General features: G+C 39.9%; 1 protein-coding gene across 4 annotated transcripts; it reads left to right on the top strand.

Moving 5' to 3' along the window:
• Window positions 1–203: 203 nt before the first annotated feature.
• Window positions 204–26,843, top strand: sh3bp2 (SH3-domain binding protein 2). Of its 4 annotated transcripts, none has more exons than XM_086096967.1 (13): window positions 204–413; window positions 18,399–18,538; window positions 20,588–20,690; window positions 20,817–20,934; window positions 21,084–21,151; window positions 21,254–21,339; window positions 21,411–21,488; window positions 22,694–23,429; window positions 25,006–25,129; window positions 25,636–25,691; window positions 25,819–25,894; window positions 26,063–26,122; window positions 26,225–26,842. In XM_086096967.1, the coding sequence occupies exons 2-13, from the start codon at window positions 18,403–18,405 to the stop codon at window positions 26,345–26,347; spliced, it is 1,764 nt and encodes a 587-aa protein (XP_085953093.1). In that variant the 5' UTR covers window positions 204–413; window positions 18,399–18,402; the 3' UTR covers window positions 26,348–26,842. The 4 variants fall into 4 exon arrangements, with proteins under 4 accessions (XP_085953093.1, XP_085953091.1, XP_085953090.1 ...); XM_086096965.1 differs by lacking the exon at window positions 204–413 and adding an exon at window positions 11,237–11,565 and having other exon boundaries at window positions 25,009–25,129; window positions 26,225–26,843; XM_086096964.1 differs by lacking the exon at window positions 204–413 and adding an exon at window positions 11,237–11,565.

Below are 26,843 nucleotides of genomic sequence, written 5' to 3'. Positions count from 1 at the left end.
TAGAAAACGACTTTTAGTCTAAGTCGAATATCAATTCTAATCTAAAAATAATTTTCAAACTTGATGTCCGAGGTTATTCAACTTGTAGCTCCTAGCGTGCGTGTTTATGACATCATTTATGAACAGATGTTTGAGGGAGTTATCTGTAAAGAGGAAGTTCAGAATTTGACTGCTGTCAAACCGGCACACTTGTAGTAGGGATTTGGAACTGTGTTTTGTTTCGCTGGTGTAATTGTTTAACCATCTGAATGAAAACCACAGCTATTTTTTTCTTGTGGCGAATGGAGCCCTGACGCGGTGCACATTAGCTCTGAAAAGCCGTGTCAGGAAGTGATCTGGGCTGGAACTCAGCAGGACTGAGAGCTGCAACGACACACGCAGAGGAGCTGCTCAACTGACGATACACTAGATGGGTGAGTTTCTTTCCAAATTGAAATCTCATTTATCATACTTAATACTTAACTTTTATACTTTCCTTTGGCATTTACTTCAATGTTTCTTGCTTATGAAAAAGTTGTAAAACATCTCTGAGAGTTAATTACACCTTTTTGTCTGCTTTCTCTGCTTGTTAGAAAAATGGCGCTTTTTAAAAATATTGTCAATATATAATGCATAGAAAAGCATCGTTACAAAAGGTAATATGTCCTATTTAGCATGCACCACTTCGAATACTACATTTTGTTGTTGTCGGTCACCCATTGTGCACATTGTTACACTAGTCAGGTCTGATCAACCAATCAAAGGATTAAAAAAAAGTCTCATGCAAAGCATTTCAATTAATTTGACAGTTTTTTTCTATCTTAAAAAAACACACACACACAAAAACAGCTATTGCTAATAGTGCATTATGTACCAGCGCTTCTTACTCTGAAGGCACTGTGCAGATTATATTGACATGGCAACACAAAAAAAATATATATATATATATCTAGAATTCACACTAGCTGGGCAGCCAAGACACACACACTATGAAATTAAAATAATAGTCTGTATATAAATAATAACAATAATAATCCATCCATCCTTTTTCTTAACCGCTTGTGCTCACAAGGGTCACGGGGGGCGCTGAGCCTATCCCAGCTGGCTTCGGGCAGTAGGCGGGGTACACTCTAAACTGGTTGCCAGCCAATTGCAGGGCACACAGAGACAAACAACCATTAATAATAATGCTAGGTTAAAAATGAGTGCAAAACATGAGTGAGTGAAGGCCAGTGACGACATGGAAGGGAGGGTTAATCATAGGAATGTTTAAAAAAAAATCCAATAATCACATTGAATAGATCTTCTTTTCTCAGAATCAGATATTGATTCATGTAACCAAAATAATTGGTCCACCCACAAAATTCACCCATAAATTCATGAGAAAATATCATTAATAAATTAGTTTTTGTATCGTAAAGGAATTTAAAAGTATTTTGTTACATTTACAGAATACCTCGTTTATTTCAATTAAAATTATTCAAAATATTTTAGATGTATATTTACAATTATTGAATTACAATTATGAAAATAATATTTTCATCTCATCCTTGCTAATGTCAATGTTTGTGTAACACATCAGTGTTTATATTGTATACGTATTAATACAAATAAGCTCAATTATACTCAAGAAAAATTTGAACGCAACACTTTTGTTTTTGCTGCCATTTTTTATGAGATGAACTCAAAGATCTAAAACTTCTTCCACATACTACACAAAAATATCACTATTTTTCCACAAATATTGTTCTCAAACCAGTCTAAATCTGTGATAGTGGGCACTTCTACTTTGCCGAGATATTCCAATCCACCTCACATGTGTTCCCTATCAAGATGCTGACTAGACACCGTGATTACTGCACAGGTGTGCCTTAGACTGCCCACAATAAAAGGCCACTCTGAAAGGTGCAGTTTCAGAGTCTGGGTTTGGAGTCTGGGGACTCAGAAAACAAGTTTGTAGACCTACTGGCTGGTTTTCTGAGTAAATTAACAGAACAAAGTGTTCCCTTAATTGTTTTTATTTTATTTATTTATTTTTTGCAGTACATACTGTATATACATAGCATATACACTGCTCAAAACAATTAAGGGAAAACTTTGTTCCTTTATTTTTTATTTTTTGCAGTATATTATGTATACGAATCAATATTAAATTGAATTGAAAACAAATCTTAATTGAATAAAACTGAACTCTTGTGGATAAAAAAAAAGAAGAATTGATTCAGGAAATTAGTATCTATATCAAGCTCACCACCAATTTGAAAATGAGAACTACTTCTCTTTACTGATTAATGTAAAGGGCTACCAGTTTAAAACACACTTATGGAATAACACATTTGCTCAAATGATCTTTAATAATATTATAATAAAATGTTATTATGATTCCTTATGATATTCATTTATGTGAAAACATTAATCATGGTCATGACTTCTCACAACAATGAGGAAACAGATAAATAACAATATGCAACACTTTATTTCGATACATCTCTGCCAGTATGCATCATCTTAGGTACCAGGGCGACAACCTCCCTTTACAATCAAGCAAATGCCACTTTTCAAATGCTAAAGCTGTTATCTGATGCTAATCCGCCCATCTAACAAATCTCAATTCAGCTCTGCTTACCTTTTGGCTTTGACATGGTAGTTATTCACCCCTTTGAAGTTGGGCTAAAAACGAAAAACAAAATAACCCCACCTGCCACCCGTTTACATTACCAAACTCAGCTGCACGCATACACACGTAATGGAAATGTAGCCGGAAATGTGTTTTCCCAAGCTTAAGGAGTACAGACGTGTGACCACACCAGGCAACCAGGGTTGCCACATTTGGTGACACGAGAGGCTGTCTGAGATGGGCCACCCAGACATATAATAGAACAGTTGGGTTGCATTAATGTTTCTTTAAAATAAAATAAAAACAAGGACTCTAAATCTGTCTGAGGGAAGCGCAGCCGAGTGCTGTTGGCCCTCGCAGGATTTGCTCATAGCATCGTAACATCTGCCTGAGTGGACAAATAAAAGCGGACAGCTAGCAGTGCCTGATGAAAGAAATGTCGTTTGTGGGATTATGATGTAGACAGGAATACAAGAAATCCTGGAAAGTGGCCTGCATTCTCACCAGAGCTATCACCTATTTTGTACATGTGGTTAATTGTGGAAATATCACTGACAGGATATCCAGACTCATCTAACTACATGTGCTACAACCCATCCAGTCTATTTTAATAGGCCTATATGCACAGTACTAACACTATATTTATCATATTTGTTGCATAGTTATTAATGAAATAAATAAATGGAACTTCAGCACTCAGCATCACATTGAAAACCAAAAGATATGGAATGATTTCAGTTGAATTCATGAGACTTTAGCTGTCTGCTCGTGCCGCAGTTTTACTTGCTGACAGACAAAGGCCTTGTGGTTTGAGACGCAGTGTAAGTGTAACTTACTGTAACAGGAAGTAGTCACACTTTCAAATGTCTGATAGTCCCGTTATCTGCTATGTACATACTAATACTTATATACTACCTATAAAGTAATACCGACTTAAATTCAACATTGTTTAGAGTTCATTTTTATGGCCGTTTGTTTGTTAAATTACAGAAGAAACATTTTTGTTTGTCTCTAGCATTCTAGTTGTTACATGTTTTGTGAAAATCAACTGAATTAAAGATATGGTTGATGGATATAGACATTAACATTGGCAAAGTAACAAAGACATGATTAAGTTTTATGTTAAATAGGTCATGGGTGGTCTAATGGTTCACTGGATCACTCAGCTTCTATGCAGGCAGCTTGGGTTTAGTTCCCATCAAGTCACGCTGTGAAATTTGAAATTAATCTAAATGATTGTCTCTCTCTATGGGCCCCATTTTCGTGCCAAGCGCAACTCTTGCGCAAAATGCAGTCCAACTGTGCACATGGGTGGAGTTTTGTTTCTTTTGGTATTTATATAGACGGGCGCATGGAGAAAGGTATGTTTGCGCCATTGTGGGGGTGAACATCTGACTTACTTTCTGGCCAATGAAAGGGCAGGAGAGATGCACACACAGACGTTGATATTGCGTAAGCAGAAATAGACTCACTGGGGTCCATGCAGAGGATCGACATGTGTAAAGTTTGTTTAGAAAGAACTACAAGTAGACTTCCACTTGAGGATGATGTGGTTGACCAGGGTGAAAACTGTGTGCTCATATGTGGGGCCTATTCACTTTTTGTTCTGTGCCCGTTCCAAACTGATTTGTTGTTGTTCAAAACTCGGTTAACTTTAAGCAAATGTTAACTTGGCGTTAAAGCTTCTCAATTAGGGGTGCCCCCCCCCCCCCCGGGGGTTGTGATGCCAGGGGGTGTGCATGTTTTTTTGTTGCTAAACTAGAATAAAGTGTAATTGCACATCCAATACAGTAAATGGCAGTAACGCTCTCACTGTCAGAGAACGCACAAGGAGTATTAGCTCCTCTGCAGAGGATTACTTACCGCAATTTTATAAACAAAGGATTCTATTTATCGTTAAATATATTTTTCCTGACGCAGAATTTGACAAAATTATAAGAAAAGAATGGGCAGACTTTTTGGAAATAAATGACTCTCCAGACCTATCTCCAGCTCTTCTCTGGGAAGCCGGGAAAGCAGTAATTAGAGGTAAAATTATATCATATTCATCTTATAAAAAGAAACAGGATCAAAAATTAGAAAAAGACTTGGAAGATAAAATTAAACAACTGACGGATGAGTACGCAATAAACCCAAATAACCAAATATGGACTGACTTACAAAATACAAAAATACAGTTAGACGATATGTTAACTAAAAAGACAGAGTTTATAATACAACAATTGAGATACAACAACTTTGAATATAATAACAAATCAGGTAAATTTCTTGCAAACCAACTTCAACGTAATCGGGAAAAATCGCTTATAACGGCTATTAAAGGTACAACTGGTGAATGTACACAATCACCAGAAGAAATTAATCAAATTTTTTATAATTATTATCACAACTTATACTCAGAAACTAATAAACCTAACCCAGAGCATATTGAGGCATTCCTCAGTAGCTTAAGTATACCTCAGGTAACTACTGAATATAAAGATATGTTAGATGCACCACTTACTATAAACGAGTTGTACAGTGCTCTAGATAGTATGCCAAATGGCAAAGCACCCGGCCCGGATGGTTATCCGGCTATATTTTTAAAGCACTTCTGGTCAATGCTTGCTCCACTATTCTTAAGAGTAGTAACAGAAATTAAAACTAATGGTCACATACGCCCACACATGAATACAGCAGCAATTAAACTTTTATTAAAGCCAGAAAAAGACCCCACCCTTCCATCAAGTTACCGTCCGATTTCACTAATTAACACTGATATTAAAATGATCACTAAGACTTTTACATCTAGATTAGAAACAGTAATCCCGACAATCATTCATAGCGACCAAACAGGCTTTATTAAAGAGCTACTACTACTAATAATAATATTAGAAGGCTCTTTAACCTTATTAGTATGTCACAGCGGCATGATAAAAAGGCAGTTATTATATCATTGGATGCAGAAAAAGCTTTTGATAAAGTTAACTGGTCCTTCCTCTTTGCTGTTTTAAATAAATTTGGCTTTGGGAAGTCATTTATTCACTGGGTGTCAGTATTATATGATTCTCCTAAAGCTACTGTTACTACTAATGGGATTATATCTAAGAGTTTTACTCTACAGAGAGGCACAAGACAGGGATGCCCACTGTCGCCTTTATTATTTGCAATATTTATTGAACCGCTTGCATTAGCCATACGCCAGGAAAGAATGATTCAAGGAATTCACTCTGGGGTAACAGAACATAAAATTAATCTATATGCCGATGATATTTTACTTTATTTAGAAAAGCCTGCCATTTCGTTAGGGGAAGTATTTAACTTAATAACTAAATTCTCACAGTTATCAGACTATTCTATTAACTGGACAAAATCAACACTTCTACCTATTACAGAAAATTCATGGAACCCTGCAAGCCAGGACCCATACTACTCATTTCCTATAGGTAATTTAAAATACTTAGGCATAAAAATCTCACCTAAATTAACTGATTTAGTTAATTTAAATTTCACTCCACTTCTGGATAGCATTTATAGTGACTTGGAGCGCTGGAATAATCTTCCTATTTCTCTAATAGGACGAATAGCCACTATTAAAATGAAAGTTTTACCCAAAATAAACTATTTTTTCTCAATGATTCCATTTAAACCTACGGCTAACTGGTTCCAGTTGTTGGACTCAGCCGTTACAAAATTTTACTGGAAAAAAAAAAGAAGCAAAGATTAGTCTATCTACTCTTCAGAAAAATAAATCCAAAGGAGGTCTAGAGGCACCAAATTTTATGCACTATTATATAGCCAACCAGCTACAATATATTATTTTATGGGCACAACCCAATAGAGATACTAACTATTGGCTGGAACTAGAACAGAAGGATTGTAATAACCTCAGACTCCTAGATTTACTCTTTATTACAACATCGATTAAGCGACATAACTGCTTTAAAAATCCAATGATTTCCGCCACCCTGACTGCCTGGTGGAAGGCACTAGAAATGACAAAAGCCCAAGTGGAGCCCAGCGGGCTTTCTCCCCTATGGCATAACCCCGACTTTCAAATTAACAACCAATCGTTTTATTTGAATGTGTGGGAGCAGAAAGGAATTACACATCTCCACCATCTCTTCTCAGATAATATGTTTATATCATATACATCCTTGCTCCAAAAATATAAAATAAAAAACGGAAACTTTTTACATTATTTGCAAGTTAAAAGTATGATAAAGAAACAAATTCCAACACTCCAGGGTACGCTCCAACCGCCTGTTTTAGCTAAAGATATTACCAAGCTTTCTCCGACAACAACAAAAAAACTCTCAAAAATATATAAGTTACTTTCATATACTGATAAAACGTCTTTACCCATCTCAAAATGGGAAACAGACTTGTCTATAGCTCCGGAATCTGTCTTTTGGATTCAAGTTTGTGAAAATGTTTTTAAAATGACAAAACACACAAATTTACAACTTATCCAATATAAAATTATTCACAGAACATACATTACTCAATATATGATGAAGAAAATGGGACTCTCAGACTCCGACATTTGTCTCCAGTGTTTACAAAACACTACAGACACTTATTTTCATGCTTTATGGTTATGTACTCCGGTTATGTGTTTCTGGACTAAAGTCTTAGAAAAACTTTCCGCTGTCTTGGACTGTAGGATACCGTTCTCTCCAAACTTGTGTTTGCTAGGTGACTTAACAACAATTGACTTACCACATAAACAATTTCAATCTATACTTGTAGCCCTTACTATCGCAAAAAAAACAATTCTTGTTAACTGGAAAAATAAACAAACTTTGAATATCGACCAATGGTCTAACCTCCTCATAAATCATATTTTAATGGAAAAAATATCTGCCTCAAATAAAAACCAAATGTCAAAATTTAAAGAAACATGGTCTACGTATATCGAATTTTTTAACCTAAACTTGGATTTTAATTCTGCCTGTTAGCGAGAGCCACAGCAGCGTTATAACTTGCATTGATGTTTCTGTATTAGGCAATTTGTAACTAATGGTTGTGTTTCTATAGTCAGGAACCCGGCTGCTGCCAGCGGGATCGAGCGGATTCACCTCCGATGGGCACCAGGGGTTGATATTCGGATTCACGGCATGCCAGTGGGTTAATTCTGTGGGTGCTGTCCCCCCTGGCGGGGAGTGGGCGGGTCTGCCCCTCTGTTGGCTGCTGGGTGGCGGCTGCGTCTTGGCCGTTCCCTGGGTCTCTTGGGGGGTGCTACGTTGCGGGGCTTTCCCTGGTGTCGGGGGCGGCGCCGTTCCGGCGCGGTCCGTCGCTCTGGGCCCGGCGACGCGGTTCGGGGCCTGTGGGCCGCCGGGGTGCCCGGTGGTTCCCTCTCCCCTCCCCCTTCCTCCCCCTTGCTGCCTCTCCCTCCTCGCCTCTCCCCGCCCGTCCTCCGCCTCCCTGTCCCCTCTCCCTCGTCACCCTTCCTCCTCCTCTCCCCCTCTCCTTGCGTCCCTGCCGCTGCCCCCTGCCCTTCTTGTTGTCCCCTTCCCTCCTCCCTTCCCCTTCCCCGGTACGCCTTCCTTCCCCTCCCCTGGGCCGGGGGCTCCATCCATGGCCCGGGTCTCGGTGCTATGGGGGCCGGCGGGGGTGGCTGGGGTTTGGTGTCGTGCCCGCCCCGCTCCGGTGGGCGTCCTGACACCTCGGGCGGGACCCAGTATCCGGGGGCCGAGCCCTATCGCCCCGCCGGACGGGTCCCATATGCCCGCCGGGGTCCTGGTGGGGTGGGTGGGGGCTTGGTGGGCCGGTGCGCCTCCTGCCCCCGCCCGGTTGGGGAGGGCCCCGCTGGTCACTCCTCTTAACTCACTACACTAGGTTTGCACAATACACTTTTATAGACATATAGGGCACATAACACACTTTGGGGGGTGGGGTAGGGTGGAAACACCGTCTTCACCCTACAACTCCCCTCCAATTTTAATACACCACACAACTTGTGGGTGGGGGGGGTGCTTGTGGGGGTGCCATCGGTTGGGGGCCGCAGTATAGAGCAGTGCTGCGGTCCCCTAGGGGTAGAGTTCGCCAGTCCGCGAGCTGGCGGACTCAGTAACAGGGGTTAATTTTCACAAAGAACGCTGGGGTGACGACCGGGGCCTTCCCCCGCTGGGCCTGGGGTTCGGGGGTGTCGGCCGCCCTCCGGTGCCCCCATCTCCCCCTTCTGCCCCCGGTGTTCCGTCCTTCCACACGGCGGGGGGTGGGGTGGGCGCGGCTGCCCTCTCCGCTCCGCTGTCCGGCCCCTCTTCGGCGCCGGTGCCTGGGTGCGGGTGGTCCCCGGGGGCTGGGAGTCGGGGGTTGGGGGGCTGCCGGTTGGTTGGGGTGGGGTCGGGGGGGGGGGCTTTGTTGGCGGGGGGGGCGGTGGTGGGGTTGCGGGGTGGGGGGGTGCTGGGGGTGGGGGGTGTCTGGGGGATTGGGGGCGTGGGGGCGGCTGGGGCTGGGTTGGGGTGGGTGGCGGGGGTGGATGGGGGGTGGGGGGTCGTGGGGGGGCGGGGGTTGGGGGCCGGTGGGGTGCCTGGTGGGCCTGCAGTGCCCCGTCCTGCTGCGTTGGGCCGGGGGCGCGGGCCGTGTTGGGGCGGGGGGCGCTCCTGCTCCTGGGTTTGCTCTCCGGCCGGTGGCCCTGGCGGGGCCCGGGGGTCGTCCTTTGGCGCTGCCGCGGCCTGGGGGGCCCTGAGGTGTTGCGCTTGCTCTGTTCCGGCGGGGGTCGACGGCTCCCCTCTTTGGTGGAGATTTTCATGCATGCCAGATCCACCACACCAGCATCTACCGAAACTCAGACACAATCTGTTTCCTCCTCAGGTTATTGAATCGGTGGAGGCTGGTGTCTGCGGATCTCACGCGGCTTCGTCTGTCCTTCCTTCCTTTTCTCGGTCTCTCCTTTGGTCTCTTGAGGCCTCCCTGATTTTATGTTTTTTGGATTTGTTGGGGTCTGGATGTTTCTTGGGCTGGGGAGGAGTTCTGGTGGGGGGTGTCTGGTCGGTGCTGGATTTCACCTTCCTTGGTTTTCTTCGGTCCCCTCGGGTCTCCTGGTGTTCGGTTTAGGTGAACGGTATGAGATTTTTTTCTAATAGGTTTTCTGGTGAGCTAACAAATACACGCACGCACGCACGCACGCACATACACATACTCACCCACACACACACAAAAAAAAAATATATATATATATATATATATATATATATATTAAAAAAAAAAAAAAAAAAAAAAAAAGAGCAATGATGATGACATTTCCGAATGAACAATACTGAGCTCTTAAGAAAAAAAAAAAATATATATATATATATATTATTTTTTTTTTCCTCCAGGGGGGTAGCAAAAACAAATTGAGAAGCACCGTGTTAAAGTTACCACACCTAACGACCACAGCTAATTTTTTTTACCACTGGTGAACGCTCAAGTTGGTGAATTGAAATGAATCCTACTTTATCCATATTTTCAGAAGCTTTTGTTAAGTCTGGAAAACATATTTCATAGATTTATTCAGATTTATTCAGTGGCATGGCTCAGTGGTAGAGTGCTCGTTTCCCAACCCAGAGGTTGGTGATTTGATCCGTGGCCCTTGTGACCATGTCAAACAAGATGAGCGAGATATTGAACCCCCAGTTACTCCTGATGAAGTCCCTTTATAGCTGGAAAAGTGCCATACCAGTAAAAAAAAAAACATTTTGATCTTATCAAATGAAGTCAAAAACAAACATTGAAAATAGGTCAACATTGCATCTGTGTATCCATAAAATGTCTATATTTTCTCTCACCACGATAACTTAACAGTCTGTAATTTGATTCAATTAGATATACCGGTAGTATAAATGGAAAATAGTGCTCGGGATCGTTTGGAAGTAAACGTAATGAGTAGTTGTTTGATATATTGGCGCTAAAAAGTGCCGCTAACTTTACACTTTAACGGCGTTGTTTACTAATAACATTACCAACCATGTTTTGAACAACGCTAACAGTTGGTTAGCAAACGGCGGTTTAAGAATGTGACCATCAGTTAGGGGTTAACTAATGGTTCAAATAACCGAGAACTGAACAACCGGGCCCCGATTGTTGCACTTAGTATAACAACTCTGTTTTTGTGCTTTGCTGAGTCTTGGCATTCATACCCGCTTCCTTTAGCCACATTTCTCCTGTTCGCTACAGTTTTATATTTCCAACAAACCCAAGATGTTTATCTGAGTTTCAGAGTCAGGAAGGAAGTTGGAAGTGCAGTAGAGTGCAAAACTCACATCAAACTAAATCTGTGAGATGTGACAAAGCTTCACTGAGAGATTTGGTTCTGTATAAGATGTGTGTTATTGTATCATTATGGAACATAACACATAAACATCATTATACGGGTTGACAGGATCAGGGTCACTTGCGGCTACTGTGGCTCCACAATAGAGTTCTTCTGGTAAGTCACCTGAAAGGAACAGCTCTTTTGGTTGACAGCAGTGTTTCTGGCTGCAACGGATGGAAAGTCCCCCCGTCTTTCTCAGGTCCTTTGTGACAGCATGAAGGGCATGTTTGTGTAGAGGTGTGGGTTCGTTCTGCGAACCAATCATATTGTGACTTACACTAGGCAGGAAGGAAAACGCTTCAGGCAGCCGACCAATCACAAGGAAACCCCTGCAGGAAATGACTGACAGAGATCGAAGACTTCAAACCCTCTCCGCAGAATTAAGGGAAGACACAACTTATTCACCTTTTCTTCTTCAATATGTCCTTCTAACCACACCGTCTCTCATCTCACAACATTGGCAACCTGGTCTGATTCTTCCGTCTCTTATCTCAAAATGGATTCCACCTACCCAACTCTTGCTCAATTCAACTAGATATTTAACTTCCATCAAGCCACGAGAGGCAAGAAAATATGCTGTACTGGGATTTTCTAGCACTGGCATGTATGTTCCATCTGTGAGGAAGAATTCTATGTGGAGCTCCAAGCCGAGCACCAGGATGTGTTTTCATGAACAGAGGGATGTCATGTGAGTAAGGACTTTCCTGGTACTGTGGTGTATGCTGTTCTTTACTTTTTGTGCATTCTTGGGTAGTGATGGGTTTTATATACTGTGTGTGTGTATATATATATATATATATATATATATATATATATATATATATATATATATATATATATATATTTGAGCTGTCAAACGATAAAAAAATTGTAATCAGATCAATCACAGAATTTTGATTAATCACGATTAATCGCTGAATAAAAAAGGCTGTTTTTATCTACATTTTTTTTTCACGCCCAATTTGAAGAGCACCGGTTATGTGTTAATTATTTTGACATTTAATGAGGACGTCTTCAAAAAAAATGTATCCACTGCACACTCTCATCCTCCTCTTTTTCTAATCAGTTAATTACTTGCATAATTTAAAATGGAAAAAAATGACCCCGATATTTTGACATGAACAAATATTCTAAATGTGATACGCAAACATTCATTAAATGCTTTACTTTAATATGTGTAGTTTTGTTTATTGCTCAAACACAACCTGTGCTACCTTAAACGTAGCCATCCTCTGTCACGCTAAAGGCTAATCTATGGTCAAAATTAATAGTGCGATTAATCTGCGTTAATTCATAATTAATGCGATAAATGTTTGTGATTAATATATATATAGTATTTTTTACCAATTTTGTGCCATTTGTATTATTGTTGTCCAATTCAAGTTTTTCCCCACTACACTAAGTCAGTGAGTAAGTAAGAAAATAAAGTAGGTCTCTCAGTAAGACTGTCAATCAAGTGTGCGGTTTCTCAGAAGTTCTTTGAATTAAAATTTTAGGAAATTCTCAACTAACGTTATTAATCCAGCAGCATTGCGTTTATAGTCTTAAGCACACCTCTTGTTTCAGATCTTATTGAGATTTAGTGGAACATCTCAAATTGAATACCCACTCATACAATTTGGGATTTTTTCAAGATGTTTGGGGGAACTGAGGTTACACGTACTGCCGTCAATATTGCATGGGATATCAGATCAGTCCAGATGTCAGCGTGCATTACAGTCTTCAGTTCAGTGAGCAAAATTGGGTTATTTAGGATAAATGCACTCATCATCAGCAATCATTGTTCTGAAATTACTTATGTGATATGGCGTGCATATACAGTATATAAAGTCAGACGTGGGCATTGCTTTTGTGGCATGTGTTTTCATAGATGTCAGTAATACTGTTTCAGTCAGATGTTACTTACTGTGGATATTGTTATCTGTTTGAGATAACACTCCATGCCAAGTCAGTTGTTGTTAGGCAATTGGTTTGTGTTAGAAAATGGGAGATTTCCAGGAAGTGTCTCAGTTTGAAACCTCTGTCAGGGGGGAGGATGGGCATGACATCTTACTTGTCTTCCTGCCTTGTGCTCTTTCACTTTACCTCATTGTTTGCTTCAATATGTACGTATGAGTTTTTATTTACTGTGCGACGACAGTTGGTTGCAATAATATGCATTCTATATTTTTCCATGTGTGAAGTGACAGTACAAGTGCATACTTTTAACATTATCTAGGCTATACTGTATAATGTACATGTTTGAAAATAAGGCATTTAACTTCTTTATTTTAGTCACAGGAAATGTAGATAATCTTAAATGGTCAGATTGAGTGAATTGAGGTGATTTTTTTAAATTTAGTTATTTGTTTATTTTGGCAAAAAGTACATTAAGAAAGTGATGCTTTCATTTTCAAAATGGATGTTTCATTGTAATTTAATAAAATGCAACAACAACAAAATATAAAAATGAATTGTGTATATAACTATTAACAGGAAGGGCCCCATTTTCGTGCCCAGCACAAGTCTAGTACAAAGTGTGGTCTAAATCTTCCATGGGTGGGGTTTTCTTTCTTTTGGTATTTTTTGCAGGTGTGCAGTTCGAAACATGCATTTGCACTGTTGTGGGTGTGAACACAGCTAACTAGGTTCTCGGCCAAGTGACACCTCTCATTCCCTTTAAATTGAATGCATGAGAGTTGCATGGTTTAGAAGCATAAATGGACTCGCTGGAATCTATGCAGGATCACCCTGATCGTTCGTGTCCGTGTGTGATACCCCAACCCCCCGCCACATAGCTGTGTCGCAGTCAGGTAGATAATAATAATAATGCATTCACTGAATTGCTTACAATGGGTTTGATGCAGACTGTAGTTCAGTGTTTCTTAACCTTGTTGGAGGTACTGAACCACACCAGTTTCCTGTACGCATTCACCGAACACTTCTTTATCGCAAACTAAAATGTGATTTTTTTTTAAACACATCACATAGCTACAGGGTTTACTGTCGAATAAAATGAACAGAATTTTCATTGAATCTCGCTCTCTTCACCTCAAATTCAGAATATGTTCTTGTATTCTTCATTTCCATGCAGCTTGTTCCTAGTTTTGCTAGAGAGCTAGTTGAGCTGGACTATAATTGCTCTACTTGGCATTACAAATCATGCAGTTAAAACTCCGTCTCCCATCACTCAACTCAACATTTATAGAGCATGTTAAAACAACAACTGCTGTTTTCTTATGATAGAACCTAGGGGTTAGCCCAGAATTTAACCCTATGGATTACCATACGTTTTGTTATACATGTGAATTCATATCGTACATATTCATCTGGCCTTTTTTTTTTTGCTCATAGTTAATTAGTTATTGCGAAGGGATTAGAAAGAAAAAAAATCACACAACGTACCATCACAACAGCCATAAGTTGACTATTGAGCGCATGAAATTCCCTGCAGCACAGATAGCAGCCAACAGGTACGTTTCCATCTAGCTATTTGTATTCAAATTTTCAAGAATTGTGAAAAATAAACTGAATGGAAACAGCAGAAATTCTAAAAAAGGCCCAAAATTCACAACAAAGTTTTTGCGCACACGCACGTTTGTAGTCACAATAAATGGTGGATGATAAAGTAAGATATGTTTGGGGAGACGAATAAACACGATTATTTTTATAATTAATTAAAGAAAAAAAAACATTAATGCAATTTTAGATGGCTTTATTAACATCAGCTCTCAATGTAACGACACACTTCACTTACATGCGGGACAGAAGCCAACAAGACTTCCGTTCAGTCCGTCAAAACCAACATTCCCACCTGGAACTCCCCATTGTGAAATATTTCCGCCACTACAACGTCATCTCGCGGCACATATTTGCAAAAGAAGAGCGGTTGGAAACGGGCATAAGTCGCATAACCGTTTTGCGCATTTTCACAAAATTCGCATACAAATTTCAAAACATTCGGATGGAAACCTGACTAATGATGGCCGAGCGGGGTGTATCATCACAAATCATATGAATCAGGTGTGTGTCTTGACCTATGCCGAACCCGTGAGACTGACTCACCAAACCCCCCGGGTTTCGATTGAACTCAAGTTAAGAACCATTGCTAGTTATACTTATGAATGAAATATGATGACATCCACCATCCAGAGTGCAGAATATTTCTGTCTGCACTTCTATCAAATTACCCAAAATCGCATTACACCACCTGCGCCACAACTTAGACCTGCTTCATTTAGTCTACTGCCACCTATATGTGCGAAAAATACAACTCCAAGAGCTACTTAATCAACAAAATAAATGTTATTATTCCTTTTGGGTTGATTCCAAAAACATGCAGCTTCACTGATGACTCTAGATGATGTTTAGGTTTGTTTATATATTAATGTGAGGGTGAATGCTTGTCTATATGTGCCCAGCGATTGGCTGACAACCAGTCCAGGGTGTAAACCACTTATTGGCCCAAGTCAGCGGAGATAGGCACCAGCTCACTTTGGCCCTGAGAGGATTAGCAATACAGAAAATGGAAGGTTGGTTGGTTTCAGTAGAGGTGCGTGTTAGTAAGAAGCAGCAATAGACTGTAGCTAATTGTGAAGTAGTTGTGTGATCTTAATAATAATATCAGAATTATTTCTAACAGAAAAGAGATAACAATACAATCATAGTAATATGTGTTTTAAAACTGAAACTGTCAAACAGTTACTGCACCATTATGTTTTAGTTTGGTCTGCTGCCTGAGGGTTGGATTTTCGACTGAGGAGGGGCAGGAAATCCAACCCTCCAGTTGATAAACAGAAGGAGAACCCGGACCTCTGCCACACTGAGATGATGATAGTGGTGGTGTTCACGCCAGAGAACAAACCAAACATATCTCTTCTGTATGTCTTCTTGCAGCCGCTCCACCCCGATGATTGAGTGGCTTTTCATCTTTTATCTGCATTCCATTTCAGCCTCCAATAGGCTGACATGCCTATCATTCCTGAGGGTTGACTCATGGTTTGACTTTTGACCAAAAAGTTGTCAGCATTCCAAATCATAAGTTGACTCATACTCTCATTATGTTTTTGGTGCACTTCAAACGGGACTTTGGGCTCATGCTCTGTGGATTTATTTCTGTAACACACAGTGATCGAGTGTTTTTCTCTGTGATGCTGGTGGGTAATTAATTTGTTCTAATAGAAAATGAAGTGGATTTGCTTGTTTCAGACAACATTCAAATAATTAGCAACCAAAAGCAATGAACCACTCACCCCTTAAAGCAGGGATGTGAGGGAGTCCTGCAGGTTTTGTATATTTCCCTTTTGCAACGCAGCTGATTAATGATCAGCTCATCAGCAAGCTCTGCATAAGCGTGATAACGATCCTGTTAATTGGAATCAGCTGCAGTCCGAGTAGCGAGACCTCTAAAACCTGCAGTTTGCCATCCCTGCCTTAAAGGCAGCTGAAATTATTTGCAGTGTGATCCTGCCACCTGGTGACGTTTCCGGAATTACGTTTATCAGCACCTCTTTGGCAAAAAAACAATAATAATAATATACTTAATTAACACGACATTTGTACCTAATGCTATTGCCATGATAATATTACAAAAACTCACTTGTCATCATATCATACTATTTTTAAGAATGCAGTTGGATCGCAGCACATCAAGTCAAATATTTATACATTTCTGTACTGTGACGGCAAAAGGGAGTAATGCCTTCATTCTTAAACTACACATCATCACATTATCATCCACCCTTCGTCCTCTGGGATCTGCTGATAAACTGCAAGTTAAACGTAAACTCATTTGAGGATGAAGAGCTTGACTTGGGATGTTTATTTTAACACACATGCACTCGCCACACACACACATTACATGAAACCTCAGCTGAAAGACTCTGGGCATGAATGTTTCCTGTTTGAGTCAGGAGTCTATCTCAGTTAGGTGTGTGAGGGAGGGCATGCATGAGAAAAGTTTCCAGTAAGAGAGAAATGTAACTATGTCGACCTCAAGGGAGGAAGTGGAAAGGCAAAAGGAGTCTAGTGGACTTCATCTGGGTCCGGTAAAAGGTCCTGCCGTAGAGCTCTTGCCAGCATTGGCGTACACGGCGGTCGTCTCTACTGTCAATCTGCTGTGAAGAGCATCAAGATAAAGCGTGACAGAAGGTAGGCAGCAAACTATACAGGTCAAACTTTGTCACATCTGACGCAAAGGAATGTGCGAGATCTGTGCTTGTGGAGTTCATCTGGCGCTAAGAAGGATGTTGCCAATTATTGCAGTGATATTTGATATTCTTTTAGAAGTCATGAGTCATGACATTTAGGAATACGAGTATAATGATGAGATAAAGATTAATAGATTTAGCCTGTGTACTGTTATGATTTGTGTATATCATGCTTAGGTTTGTTGTTTTGGCTTTGTGTCCTGTCTTGCTTGTTAGGTTTTGTTTGCACCTGTACTCCCTTGTGTCATCCAATCATCTCCCCCAGCCACTTGTGTCTTGTCCAGGTGTCTCTCGTTATCTTGTCAGTTGGCTTGTATTTAGTTTCCTGGTTTCGTTCAGTCTTTGTTGGATCATTGTCGTTGTCACCGCTCTGGTGTTTTGTTGTTACTTTGCTTTTTGGTCTTTTCAGAACTTTGTTGGTTTTGTTTATTTAGGGTTTTACCCAGTTCCCTTGTTCGTGTTTTTGTTAAATAAATCGTGTTCAGTATAACATGCATCCCTGCCGTGGTTCTCCTGCCTCCCTGCATTTGGGTCCTCCACCCTCATCGTGACATGTACTGCCAGTATTTTTTTTTATTGTACTTGTTTTTGCACAGGGCACATATCGTCACCCTCTTAAAATAATTGGTAAAAAAAATATTTATTTGCCTAAATTGTCTCCTCGTGATGCAAATGGTTAAATTTTTCGTGTTTCCAGAAAAATCTGGAAATAAAAGACTATTTTAAGAAGGTGTCCATATGCTTGTCCACAAACCAACAAATGGGTAACACTGCTTTGATTCATGTCTCAGCTTCATACATTGTCCCCAGCTACACTGCACGCACAGGCAATATACAGTATTTGCTATCTTCTTCCACGCACTCGGACTTGTTTGTAAATGCCTTTAAATGTTGGATTTTTAATCATGTGAACGTTGAAGAACATTAAATTACCTTGTGTATAGGTGCTATATGCCTTGCATTGCCTTGCAATTAAGAAACTTAATCATGCCATTCTTATTGCAGCAAAGGATAGTCATTTGAATACAGATAAACTATATAAAATATTGAAAATATGCTTCTCCTTTATTTATTTTTGATGAATGTATTTAAACTTCCCAATAAAGGATATACAACTACTGACCATTTTTTTGTCAGAGCACACATGGTTTATTGCAATAGCTCATGCTCCACAATTTCATTTTTTTAAACTTTAGCGCAGGGATGTTCTTATTCTTACTGACTGCTATACTAGTTTAAGTTATCCTTAAGTTACGACTTGTCTTTAACTACCAAAATCGGGACTCACGTTCATTGTCATTGATTGTCATTCATCCTCTTCCTTCCCATGCAGAACCATGTCATCTCTGGAGGTGTGTTGGCCTGTGCCAATGCGAGCCATCGGAGCACAGAACCTCCTAACAATGCCTGGAGGAGTTTCTATGGCGGGATACCTCCACAAAAAGGGAGCCAGCCAGTTTAGTCTCATGAGATGTGAGTAAATATTGACAAAACCTTTTGCGGCAAAAGCTGTTGTGGATGATGAGACAGGAGTCAAGAAAAGTTTAACCAGTAGTTTAATCAACCAGAGACACTCGTTCTAATCCAGAACCAGAAGCCACAGACCACACAATTGGCTGGCCATCGTAAGGCATCTAGCGTGGCCTATATACATGGAAATACTTTGTCATGTCCTGGGTTGGAAGTGGCCTCTTATTAGCTGCAAAGAGCTGTATCAAATAATTTTCCTCAACAGAGATAATTTATTTATTTTTTATTCTAACAGACAAGTATTAACTATCCAGCACTACAATGCAATGCAACGCAACATCTCTAACAACCTGTTTTATCGATAGCTATAATATAGGAACATCAGCGTTAACCATTATTATTACTTTGTGAAGTTAGAATTACATATACAGCTCTTGCTATTGATCAAAACATACACTCTAAAAACAGTTGGGCCTAAAATAACCTGATATGGGTCAAAAAGTGATTGACCCAACTTTTTGGGTTCTACGTTCAACCCAAAAACATTGGGTCAAAATAAATAACCCACAAAACAACCCGAAAAATTGGCTTGCTTTTGTTCAAACCTATTCCGTAAAATTGGATTGTTTTGTAATAAACTAAAAAATTGGGTTGTGTACAAAAAAACAACACCCCAAAAAATAAATAACATTAATAGTTAAATAAATAACTCAAAAACAACCCGAAAAATGTAGCTGTGTTGTACAAAACTACCCACCAAAATTGGGTTGTTTTGCACTAAACTAAAAAATTGGGTTGTTGTGTACAAAAAATAATAACTCAAAAAGTGTGGACCTTAGTGCAGGTAAACAAGGTGGCGAAGCAGGTCGGGACTCGGGAGTATTTATTATCAAAAGAACAAACAGGCTAAAAGGTACTTGGAAGAATCAAAAATGCTGAATTAACAAAAGTTCAAATTAACAGGGAGAACGTAACTAACCCAAACATTAACATAGACAAAACTAAAATAGAACTGAGGAAGCAAACACGGGGACCACGCGTGGCAAGGACATGACATGTCATCGACAATAAACCAACGGGACTGAAAGAAAGCAGGGAATTAAATACACATAGTGTTCCCTCGCTATAACGTGGTTCACTTTTCGCGGCCTTGCTGTTTCGCAGATTTTTTTAATGCAATTTAGCTTGTTTGTTTTTGTTTTTTACACAGTAATGTACCTAATTTATAACATTCATGAAAGTTTTACATTGATATTGTTTAAACAAGAGAGAAATGTGAAAACATGTAAATGCCTCAATGATAAAGTGTATAAACTGTTTGGTGAGGGGTTTTAGAGCCTTAAAACATTTATAATAAATGTAAAACATAAAGCTAACTACTTCGTGGATTTCATTGATTGCGGGCATTTTTTGGAGCCTAACCATAGTATAAAAGGAGGGAACACTGTACTAACAAGACAACGAGAGCCACCAGTAAGACACGCGGGGCTGATAGAGCTGATTAAATGACATAAACCGGGATGACAAGCACGGGTGGACATGATAAAACTTGACGAGACAGACAATGTCACCAGGGACACAAGGAAAAATGAAACAAGCACGCGTCATGATGACAAGAAATAACCCAATTCGGGTAAAAAAATAATTTTTAAAGGACTTTCTGGATTCTTTTGCACAAAACAACCCAAAAATGTGGTCGTTTTGTACAAAACAACATAGAAAGTACTGGATCAACGTTTTTACCCAAAGTGAGTTATTTTTTTCAATCTAACTGTTTATCAAATAGGGATGGGCAAGAACCGATACCAGGGCTGATTCCAAACCAGTATTGGTCTCCCTCTTGTGGACGTTTTACAATCAGGAACTAGACATCAGAATTTAGAGAAATAGAAAATTGGATAGAAAAGTACTATTTATCGGTACTTGGTATCGGTATCAGTGACTACTCAAGAGTTGAGCACTCGTACTAGCCTTGAAAAAGTGGCATCAAACACCCCTATTATCAAGTGTACTTAAAGGCCAGTGAGCGAAAAATGTTTTCTTTTCTTTCAGGGCCATTGAGGTATATCATCGTCCACAAGGGCTGTGTGTACTACTTTAAAAGTAGTACGTCTCCTGCACCACAGGGAGCATTCTCATTAAATGGTTACAATAGGTCAGCAGCGTCTCTATCTCTCTCTCTCTTTTTTTTTTTTTGTTCAAATGTTCCTTATGGAGAGTTGGCTTTTTAAAAATGCATTAAATGCTATGCTATGTTCACCCCCCCACCCCCCTCCCACAGAGTGATGAGAGCAGCGGAGGAGACAACATCTAACAATGTTTTCCCATTTAAGATGATCCACTTCAGTAAAAAACACAGGACGTGGCTTTTCTCTGCAGCTGGTGAAGATGAGAGGAGGGTAGGAGAAATCATACCCACACGTCATAGCTGTAAAAAAGAAAAGGAAAAAAAGAGACAGAATACCGTTATATAGGGATGAACTAGGTAAAAAAATTTACTGCATATGCACACCAACGTAACCTGTTACATGTTTTATTTGCTACACAGAAATGGATGCGAGCCTTACGACGGGAGATTGATCATTATAATGACAGAAAAGAGTCCCAGATTCCAAGGTAACCCAATTAAACCCATTCCAATTCTCCAGGGTGGCAATTTTTATGTTTCATTTGCTTTCTGCATATAATCACTTAGTAACTTTGTCTTTGTTGCCATAGTGACTCCGATTCAGATGCAGACAGTTTCTATGGGACCATCGAGAGGCCTTTGGATATTAAACACCCAATCAATAATGCAGACACTGGTAGGACATGCAGAGGAAATTGATTTTGGATCAAATTTGCCACTGAGCTACCCAATCCTCTCTGCATGTAGATTATGGTGAGGATGATGATGATGAAGATGAGGAAGACTATCTGAAACCAGACGATGACTGTTTACCAACATGTACAAGTGAGTGCAACACACATTATCTCCACAGTATAAATCAAAGTACAGTATCGAAGCCATTATAACTGATGCTCACTGAAGTATAATATATTATTCAGCTTTTCCATTTAAAGTAGAACGAGACATGTTCAAGTATCGTATAGGAATTAAAGTTTCCCGTAAGATGGGGAACTTGGAGAGGCACAGTTTTAAGCCATTATTCGAGCAAACAAAACAAGATTTGGGGAGATGGTCGGCCTTGCCAATCTCACTTGCAGGTCGGCTCAATACGGTTAAAATGACTAGATTCCTTTATGTGTTTCAGATGATTCCAATATATATCTCTATGAAAACATTCAAACAATTAGACAAACTGGTTTCTTCATTTATATGGAACAGTTCTAACCCTAGGATGATTTTTTTTTTTTACCTCGAGGTTCCCAAAGAAGCTGGTGCGTTGGGGTTACCCAATTTTCTCTGGCATTACTGGGCACTTACATCATCGTTACCGCATGACAGTAGTTTTCATTCAGCTAACCCCCAAAAAAATAAAAAATATATTTTTTCCATTTACTTGTGTACATACACTCTAAAACCAGTTGAGTAAAAAAAATATGGAAAAAAAAAATTGGATCAAAAACGGCAACACAACTTTTTGGGGTTGTACCATAATGGGTCAAAATTAAACGACCCCACACAAAATCGTTGTTGTTTATTTACTGTTTATACACTGTTTATTTATATATATATATATATATATATATATATATATATATATATATATATATATATATATATATATATATATATATATATATATATATAAACAACCTGGTACACCCTAAAAACAGTTGGGTAAAAAAAAAATAATTGAATCCCAATTTGGGCTCAAAAATGGACCGATCCACTACTTTGATACGCTAATTTGACCCAACGTCCCCCAATTCTCTAATTTATTTTGTTTCTGTTTTTATTTTGTTTTCTCAAACAGACCCAATTTTGGAGGGTTACTTTATACAAAATATGTTTTGTGCAAAATAACCCAGAAAGTTGGGTCACATTGATCAAGTGGCTGATCGGTCCATTTTTTACCCAAATTGTTTTTTTTGTTTTTGTTTTTTGACCTAACTGTGTTTAGAGCGTTGTATGCATTTTGACAATAAAAGTACCTAAAAGGAAAAAAAATGAGTGCCTAAAATTGATTGAAAATGTTGGTTCTAATTCCACAGGTCGACCCACTGGGCATCCACCTTCTTACCCCCCTCCTCCTGTTCCAATGATACCTCATCGACATCAAGGATCCTGTGTAGACATCCATAAAGGCCTACCACCTCCAGTCCCATCACACAACAGATGCCAAACCAATGCAAACCTCAAAAAAACCCTGCCTTCTATACCCCCTCCCATTCTAAAGGACCCAAACAAAGGTCCGCCTCCTCCTCCCCCCTTCGCCTCGCAGCTGCACAATCACTCCTCTCCTATCCCACCACCTCTTCCTCCCCCAAATTCACAGCGGCCTCTTAAAAGCAGGGCACAGTCTGTGGTTGGGCCAGGAATTGACAGAAGACACCACAGACCTCCATCAGCAATCTCAGTACAAACCCCCGCCACCTTGCCTATTTGTGACCAGCTGGAAAGCAGGATGGTAGTCAGTGATTCAGACTTCTCTCGTGATGCCGGAAGCAACCTGTCTCGTGTCAGTAAATCCAGCAACCTCCGCATCAAGCCAAGCCGACCAGTGACCAAGCCTGCAAATTTTGAAGGCCCAACCCCAAAACCTCGAATGGCATACCCCCTGTTGCTGACTGAAACACCCTCCGGCTACCCACTGGTACCCTGTCACGCACCTAGATCTCCTCTTCTTCAAACTGGACTGCACAACAAGAGTGCAAATGCATCGAAAGCTCCACCAGTTCAGCCTCCACTGCCTTTAACCAAGCCCAGACAGACAGGCACGCCCCTCCAGTAAGTTTTACTCGCATACATTCACATTCAGTTTGTTTGGCAGATATAATTAGTAAAAAATAAAAAAAATAAAAAATAAAGAGTCTTCAAGCTGTTTATTGCCATTCTCAGATAAGGGTTACTGTCAAACTAAACATAAAAAAAAAATACACATTATGTATTTAAAGCAACCATGCATAACCTCCTCTACCGGAATGCTAACATGCAATGGGAAACTGTCATTACACAACTAGCAAATAGCATCTATGTTGTGGCGGTGCTGATACCCTTCAAGCAATGAATATCTCAACATAAACGTTTCTCCAACACATGTAGACAGACCATTTAACAATGCTCACTGGCCTATATTCCATCCTTTGCGAAGAATGACTAATATTAGCACCATATCAATGAGCAAAAACGGAGTTGAGGCGTCTCAATGAACAGTATCTATCTCGCTCTCCTATACTGCCCCCAGGTGGCCAAGGTGTGCACACCAGAATTAGCAGCACAAGTGAAGAAGAAAGTGTGACTAAAATATTTTTAATTCCGCTTATGTACTACAGTATACTATGCTATGCTATACTATACTATACTATACTATACTATACTATTGTTGTCACAATACTAACATTTTGACTTCGATACTATACCTGCATAGATTACATCGACACCTATACTGAAATGATACCATGGCAAAAACTAGAAGTTAAGTAAAACACAATTAATTAACCTTGGATTATTTTTTACTTGTATTAATTCAGATTACACATAAACACTTTAAAACAAATAAACTTGTTTCACTTTTATTAGAGAATAAAACAATGAGCATTTTTGATATCCCCGTATCAACCAATTAATTGAAAAAAATATTGATGTTTCAAAAACTGCAGCCTGCTCAAAGAAGCAGATGTCAATTTCAGACTCAGCAGCCCAAGATTACCTAGAAACCATTCAAACATCTTTGGCTAGTGTTACACTTGAAATTCATCATGATAATTGATGGTAATAATAATAATGCATTCAATGAATTGATTTGTACAATTATTCAGATTGCACGCTTTTGTCATATTTATGAATGAAATGCAATGACATCCACCACACGCCTCTGCAGAGCTCAGAATTTGTCTTCCTGCACCTCGATTAAACCCATGAAAATTATATTGCACCACCTGCACCACAACTTAGACCTGCTTTTAGCAAAAAATAGAGCCCATAATGTATTGCCGGAATATTGATATACAGTTTATTGCACCTAAACAAATACCAAAAAACTGCAGGTAACAAGATTTGACAAAACATGGATTTAAAATACTTTTTGTGATTTTATTGTGTGTCTACAAGTCATGGAGTGAAGCATAAAACGACAACACAAGTCGAGGTAGAACATGCAAATAACACAGAAATTCAAACCCATTCAATCCTCTTACCTGCTTGCCACATATTAGCCTGCTATTGTACCACACACTCACCGGTTCAATTTATACTTATTATTCAACGGAATTTCCCCCAAAATAAAAGTGCGTTTTGTGTTGTTTGTACTGCAGTGTATTCTTGTGGAAGCGGTCCTGCTATTTGTAATGTGTTTTCCCACCAGAAGAGCAGCCCCAGAAGGTCAAAGTTTCCGTTCATCAGGAGACAAGACTGCTAAGAAGTTCAAGAAGAAACACGACTTGACCAAGTGCACTGAAGGAGATGTGTCAGATGAGGATTATGATAATGTAGGAAAAAATTTGAATCTTGTTACGTTAGCATGATTTATTTCCAATAACGATACTTGAATTACCCCTGTGTGAACCGTCACCTTTGAATGGTAACTTGGTTTGTGTGCCTTGCAATGATCCTAGGAGCTAAGCTATGCTTTATGCACCTGGCAGGGTCCCCCATGGCAAACAGGTCGTAAGTGAGGGACCAGACAAAGCACGGCTCACAGATATATTGCTAACCACAAAGGGTTGTGGTTAGCAATATCAGTAGATCACGTTTTTTCTTACCGAAACGCCGGTCATCAGACCCCCCGCCCCCTTAGATAGAGCTCAATGCGAGACCAGGCCTGCACCCATGAGACCCAAAAAGGGTCCCCCTTGCCTCGGAGAGTATGTTCCAACTGCAGGGGGATCACACTCCTCAGCCTCCCTGATAGGGAGAGGGGGGTCTATCAGGAAGTCATCATGAGAAAACCCATATACGTATAAATTGAAGCTAGCAATTTTTTTTTAATTTGCAGATGCATCTACCAGAATCCGTTTTCATTGACTCGACGGAAACCAGCTTTGTAGAGAAGTATGACACTGATGTTTTGAATGATATTAATGTTTTAAATGTAAATTTAAAGACTCTACCGTATTATTGTATTGGATCATGCTTATTGCTTTCACTACTAAAAACTGGGTGACTTTTGCTCCTGTAGATTATTTAAGGAGAGCTGTGACGTTCCACAAGATGGACTTTATGGCATTAGAAACTCCGGAACCAAAACCTCCAAGGTACAAAAGATTTCAAGACTGCAATTTCAAAATAGAATAAAAGCGTATATCAAATTGTATATGCTGTACTAATATTTGGCATGCCAGTTTTTCGCCAACAGCTGATTGTTTTATTTGATTGTACAACAATTGTAATGTCTTAACAAAATATGCGATGTACCGATTTAGGTGTTGGTGGTATGGGATGTCAGCGTGGGCAAAGCCAGAAACTACCGGTTGTTTGAAGAGGTACACAAAACTCCTGTTACCTTTCATATTTGCCCATCTAAAATGACAGATCCCACAATGAAACCTCACACATTGAAATGTAATGTCCTCTGTAAAACACAGGGTGAGCAGGTATTTCTGGACAGTGATGTGACCTTCCCCACTCTGTCATCCCTGATCGAACACTACTACAGCCATCCTCTTCCTCACCAGGGCTCCCTTTGCCTGCAGAAACCTTACTCATAAAGCACCACGTTAAACAAGAGGGAGAACTTGCAATGTTAAGATGCTGACTAGCATGGAGACAAAGCCTGCTTTAAATTCAGAATTGAATCATCACCGTAGGTATTAGAATGACTGACATGTTGTCTCTTGTTGCTGGTTTAATATTCTGTGACACTCAGGTAGAGAAAACAAAACAAGATGGAGCCAACTCTAGATCTACACATTAGTATGGCGGGCAAATGTGAAATTGTGTCTTGTGTTTTACTATACGGTATTTCACGGAATATTCCTGTGGAGAAATATAACATCGCTGTCGATACAAGAAAGTAGTGTCTATGTGCACTATTTTGTTTTAAATCTAAGAACCTGACAATGGCTGGCTAGGGGTGTCATAGAATGAGCTACTTTTCTACATGCAGTGTAGCAATGCTGGTCATCACTCTATATTTATATTTGCTGTCCGTGATGTATGTTATAAGATGTAAAACTGAATGCAAATGTAAATATGAATGTCATT

The sequence above is a fragment of the Leptonotus elevatus genome, chromosome 15 (assembly GCF_054856555.1).
Source record: "Leptonotus elevatus isolate MCC_2025b chromosome 15, RoL_Lele_1.0, whole genome shotgun sequence".
NCBI classification, from domain to species: domain Eukaryota; kingdom Metazoa; phylum Chordata; class Actinopteri; order Syngnathiformes; family Syngnathidae; genus Leptonotus; species Leptonotus elevatus.
Note: the sequence above shows the minus strand (reverse complement) of the source record. Positions and strands in the feature narration are given on the sequence as shown.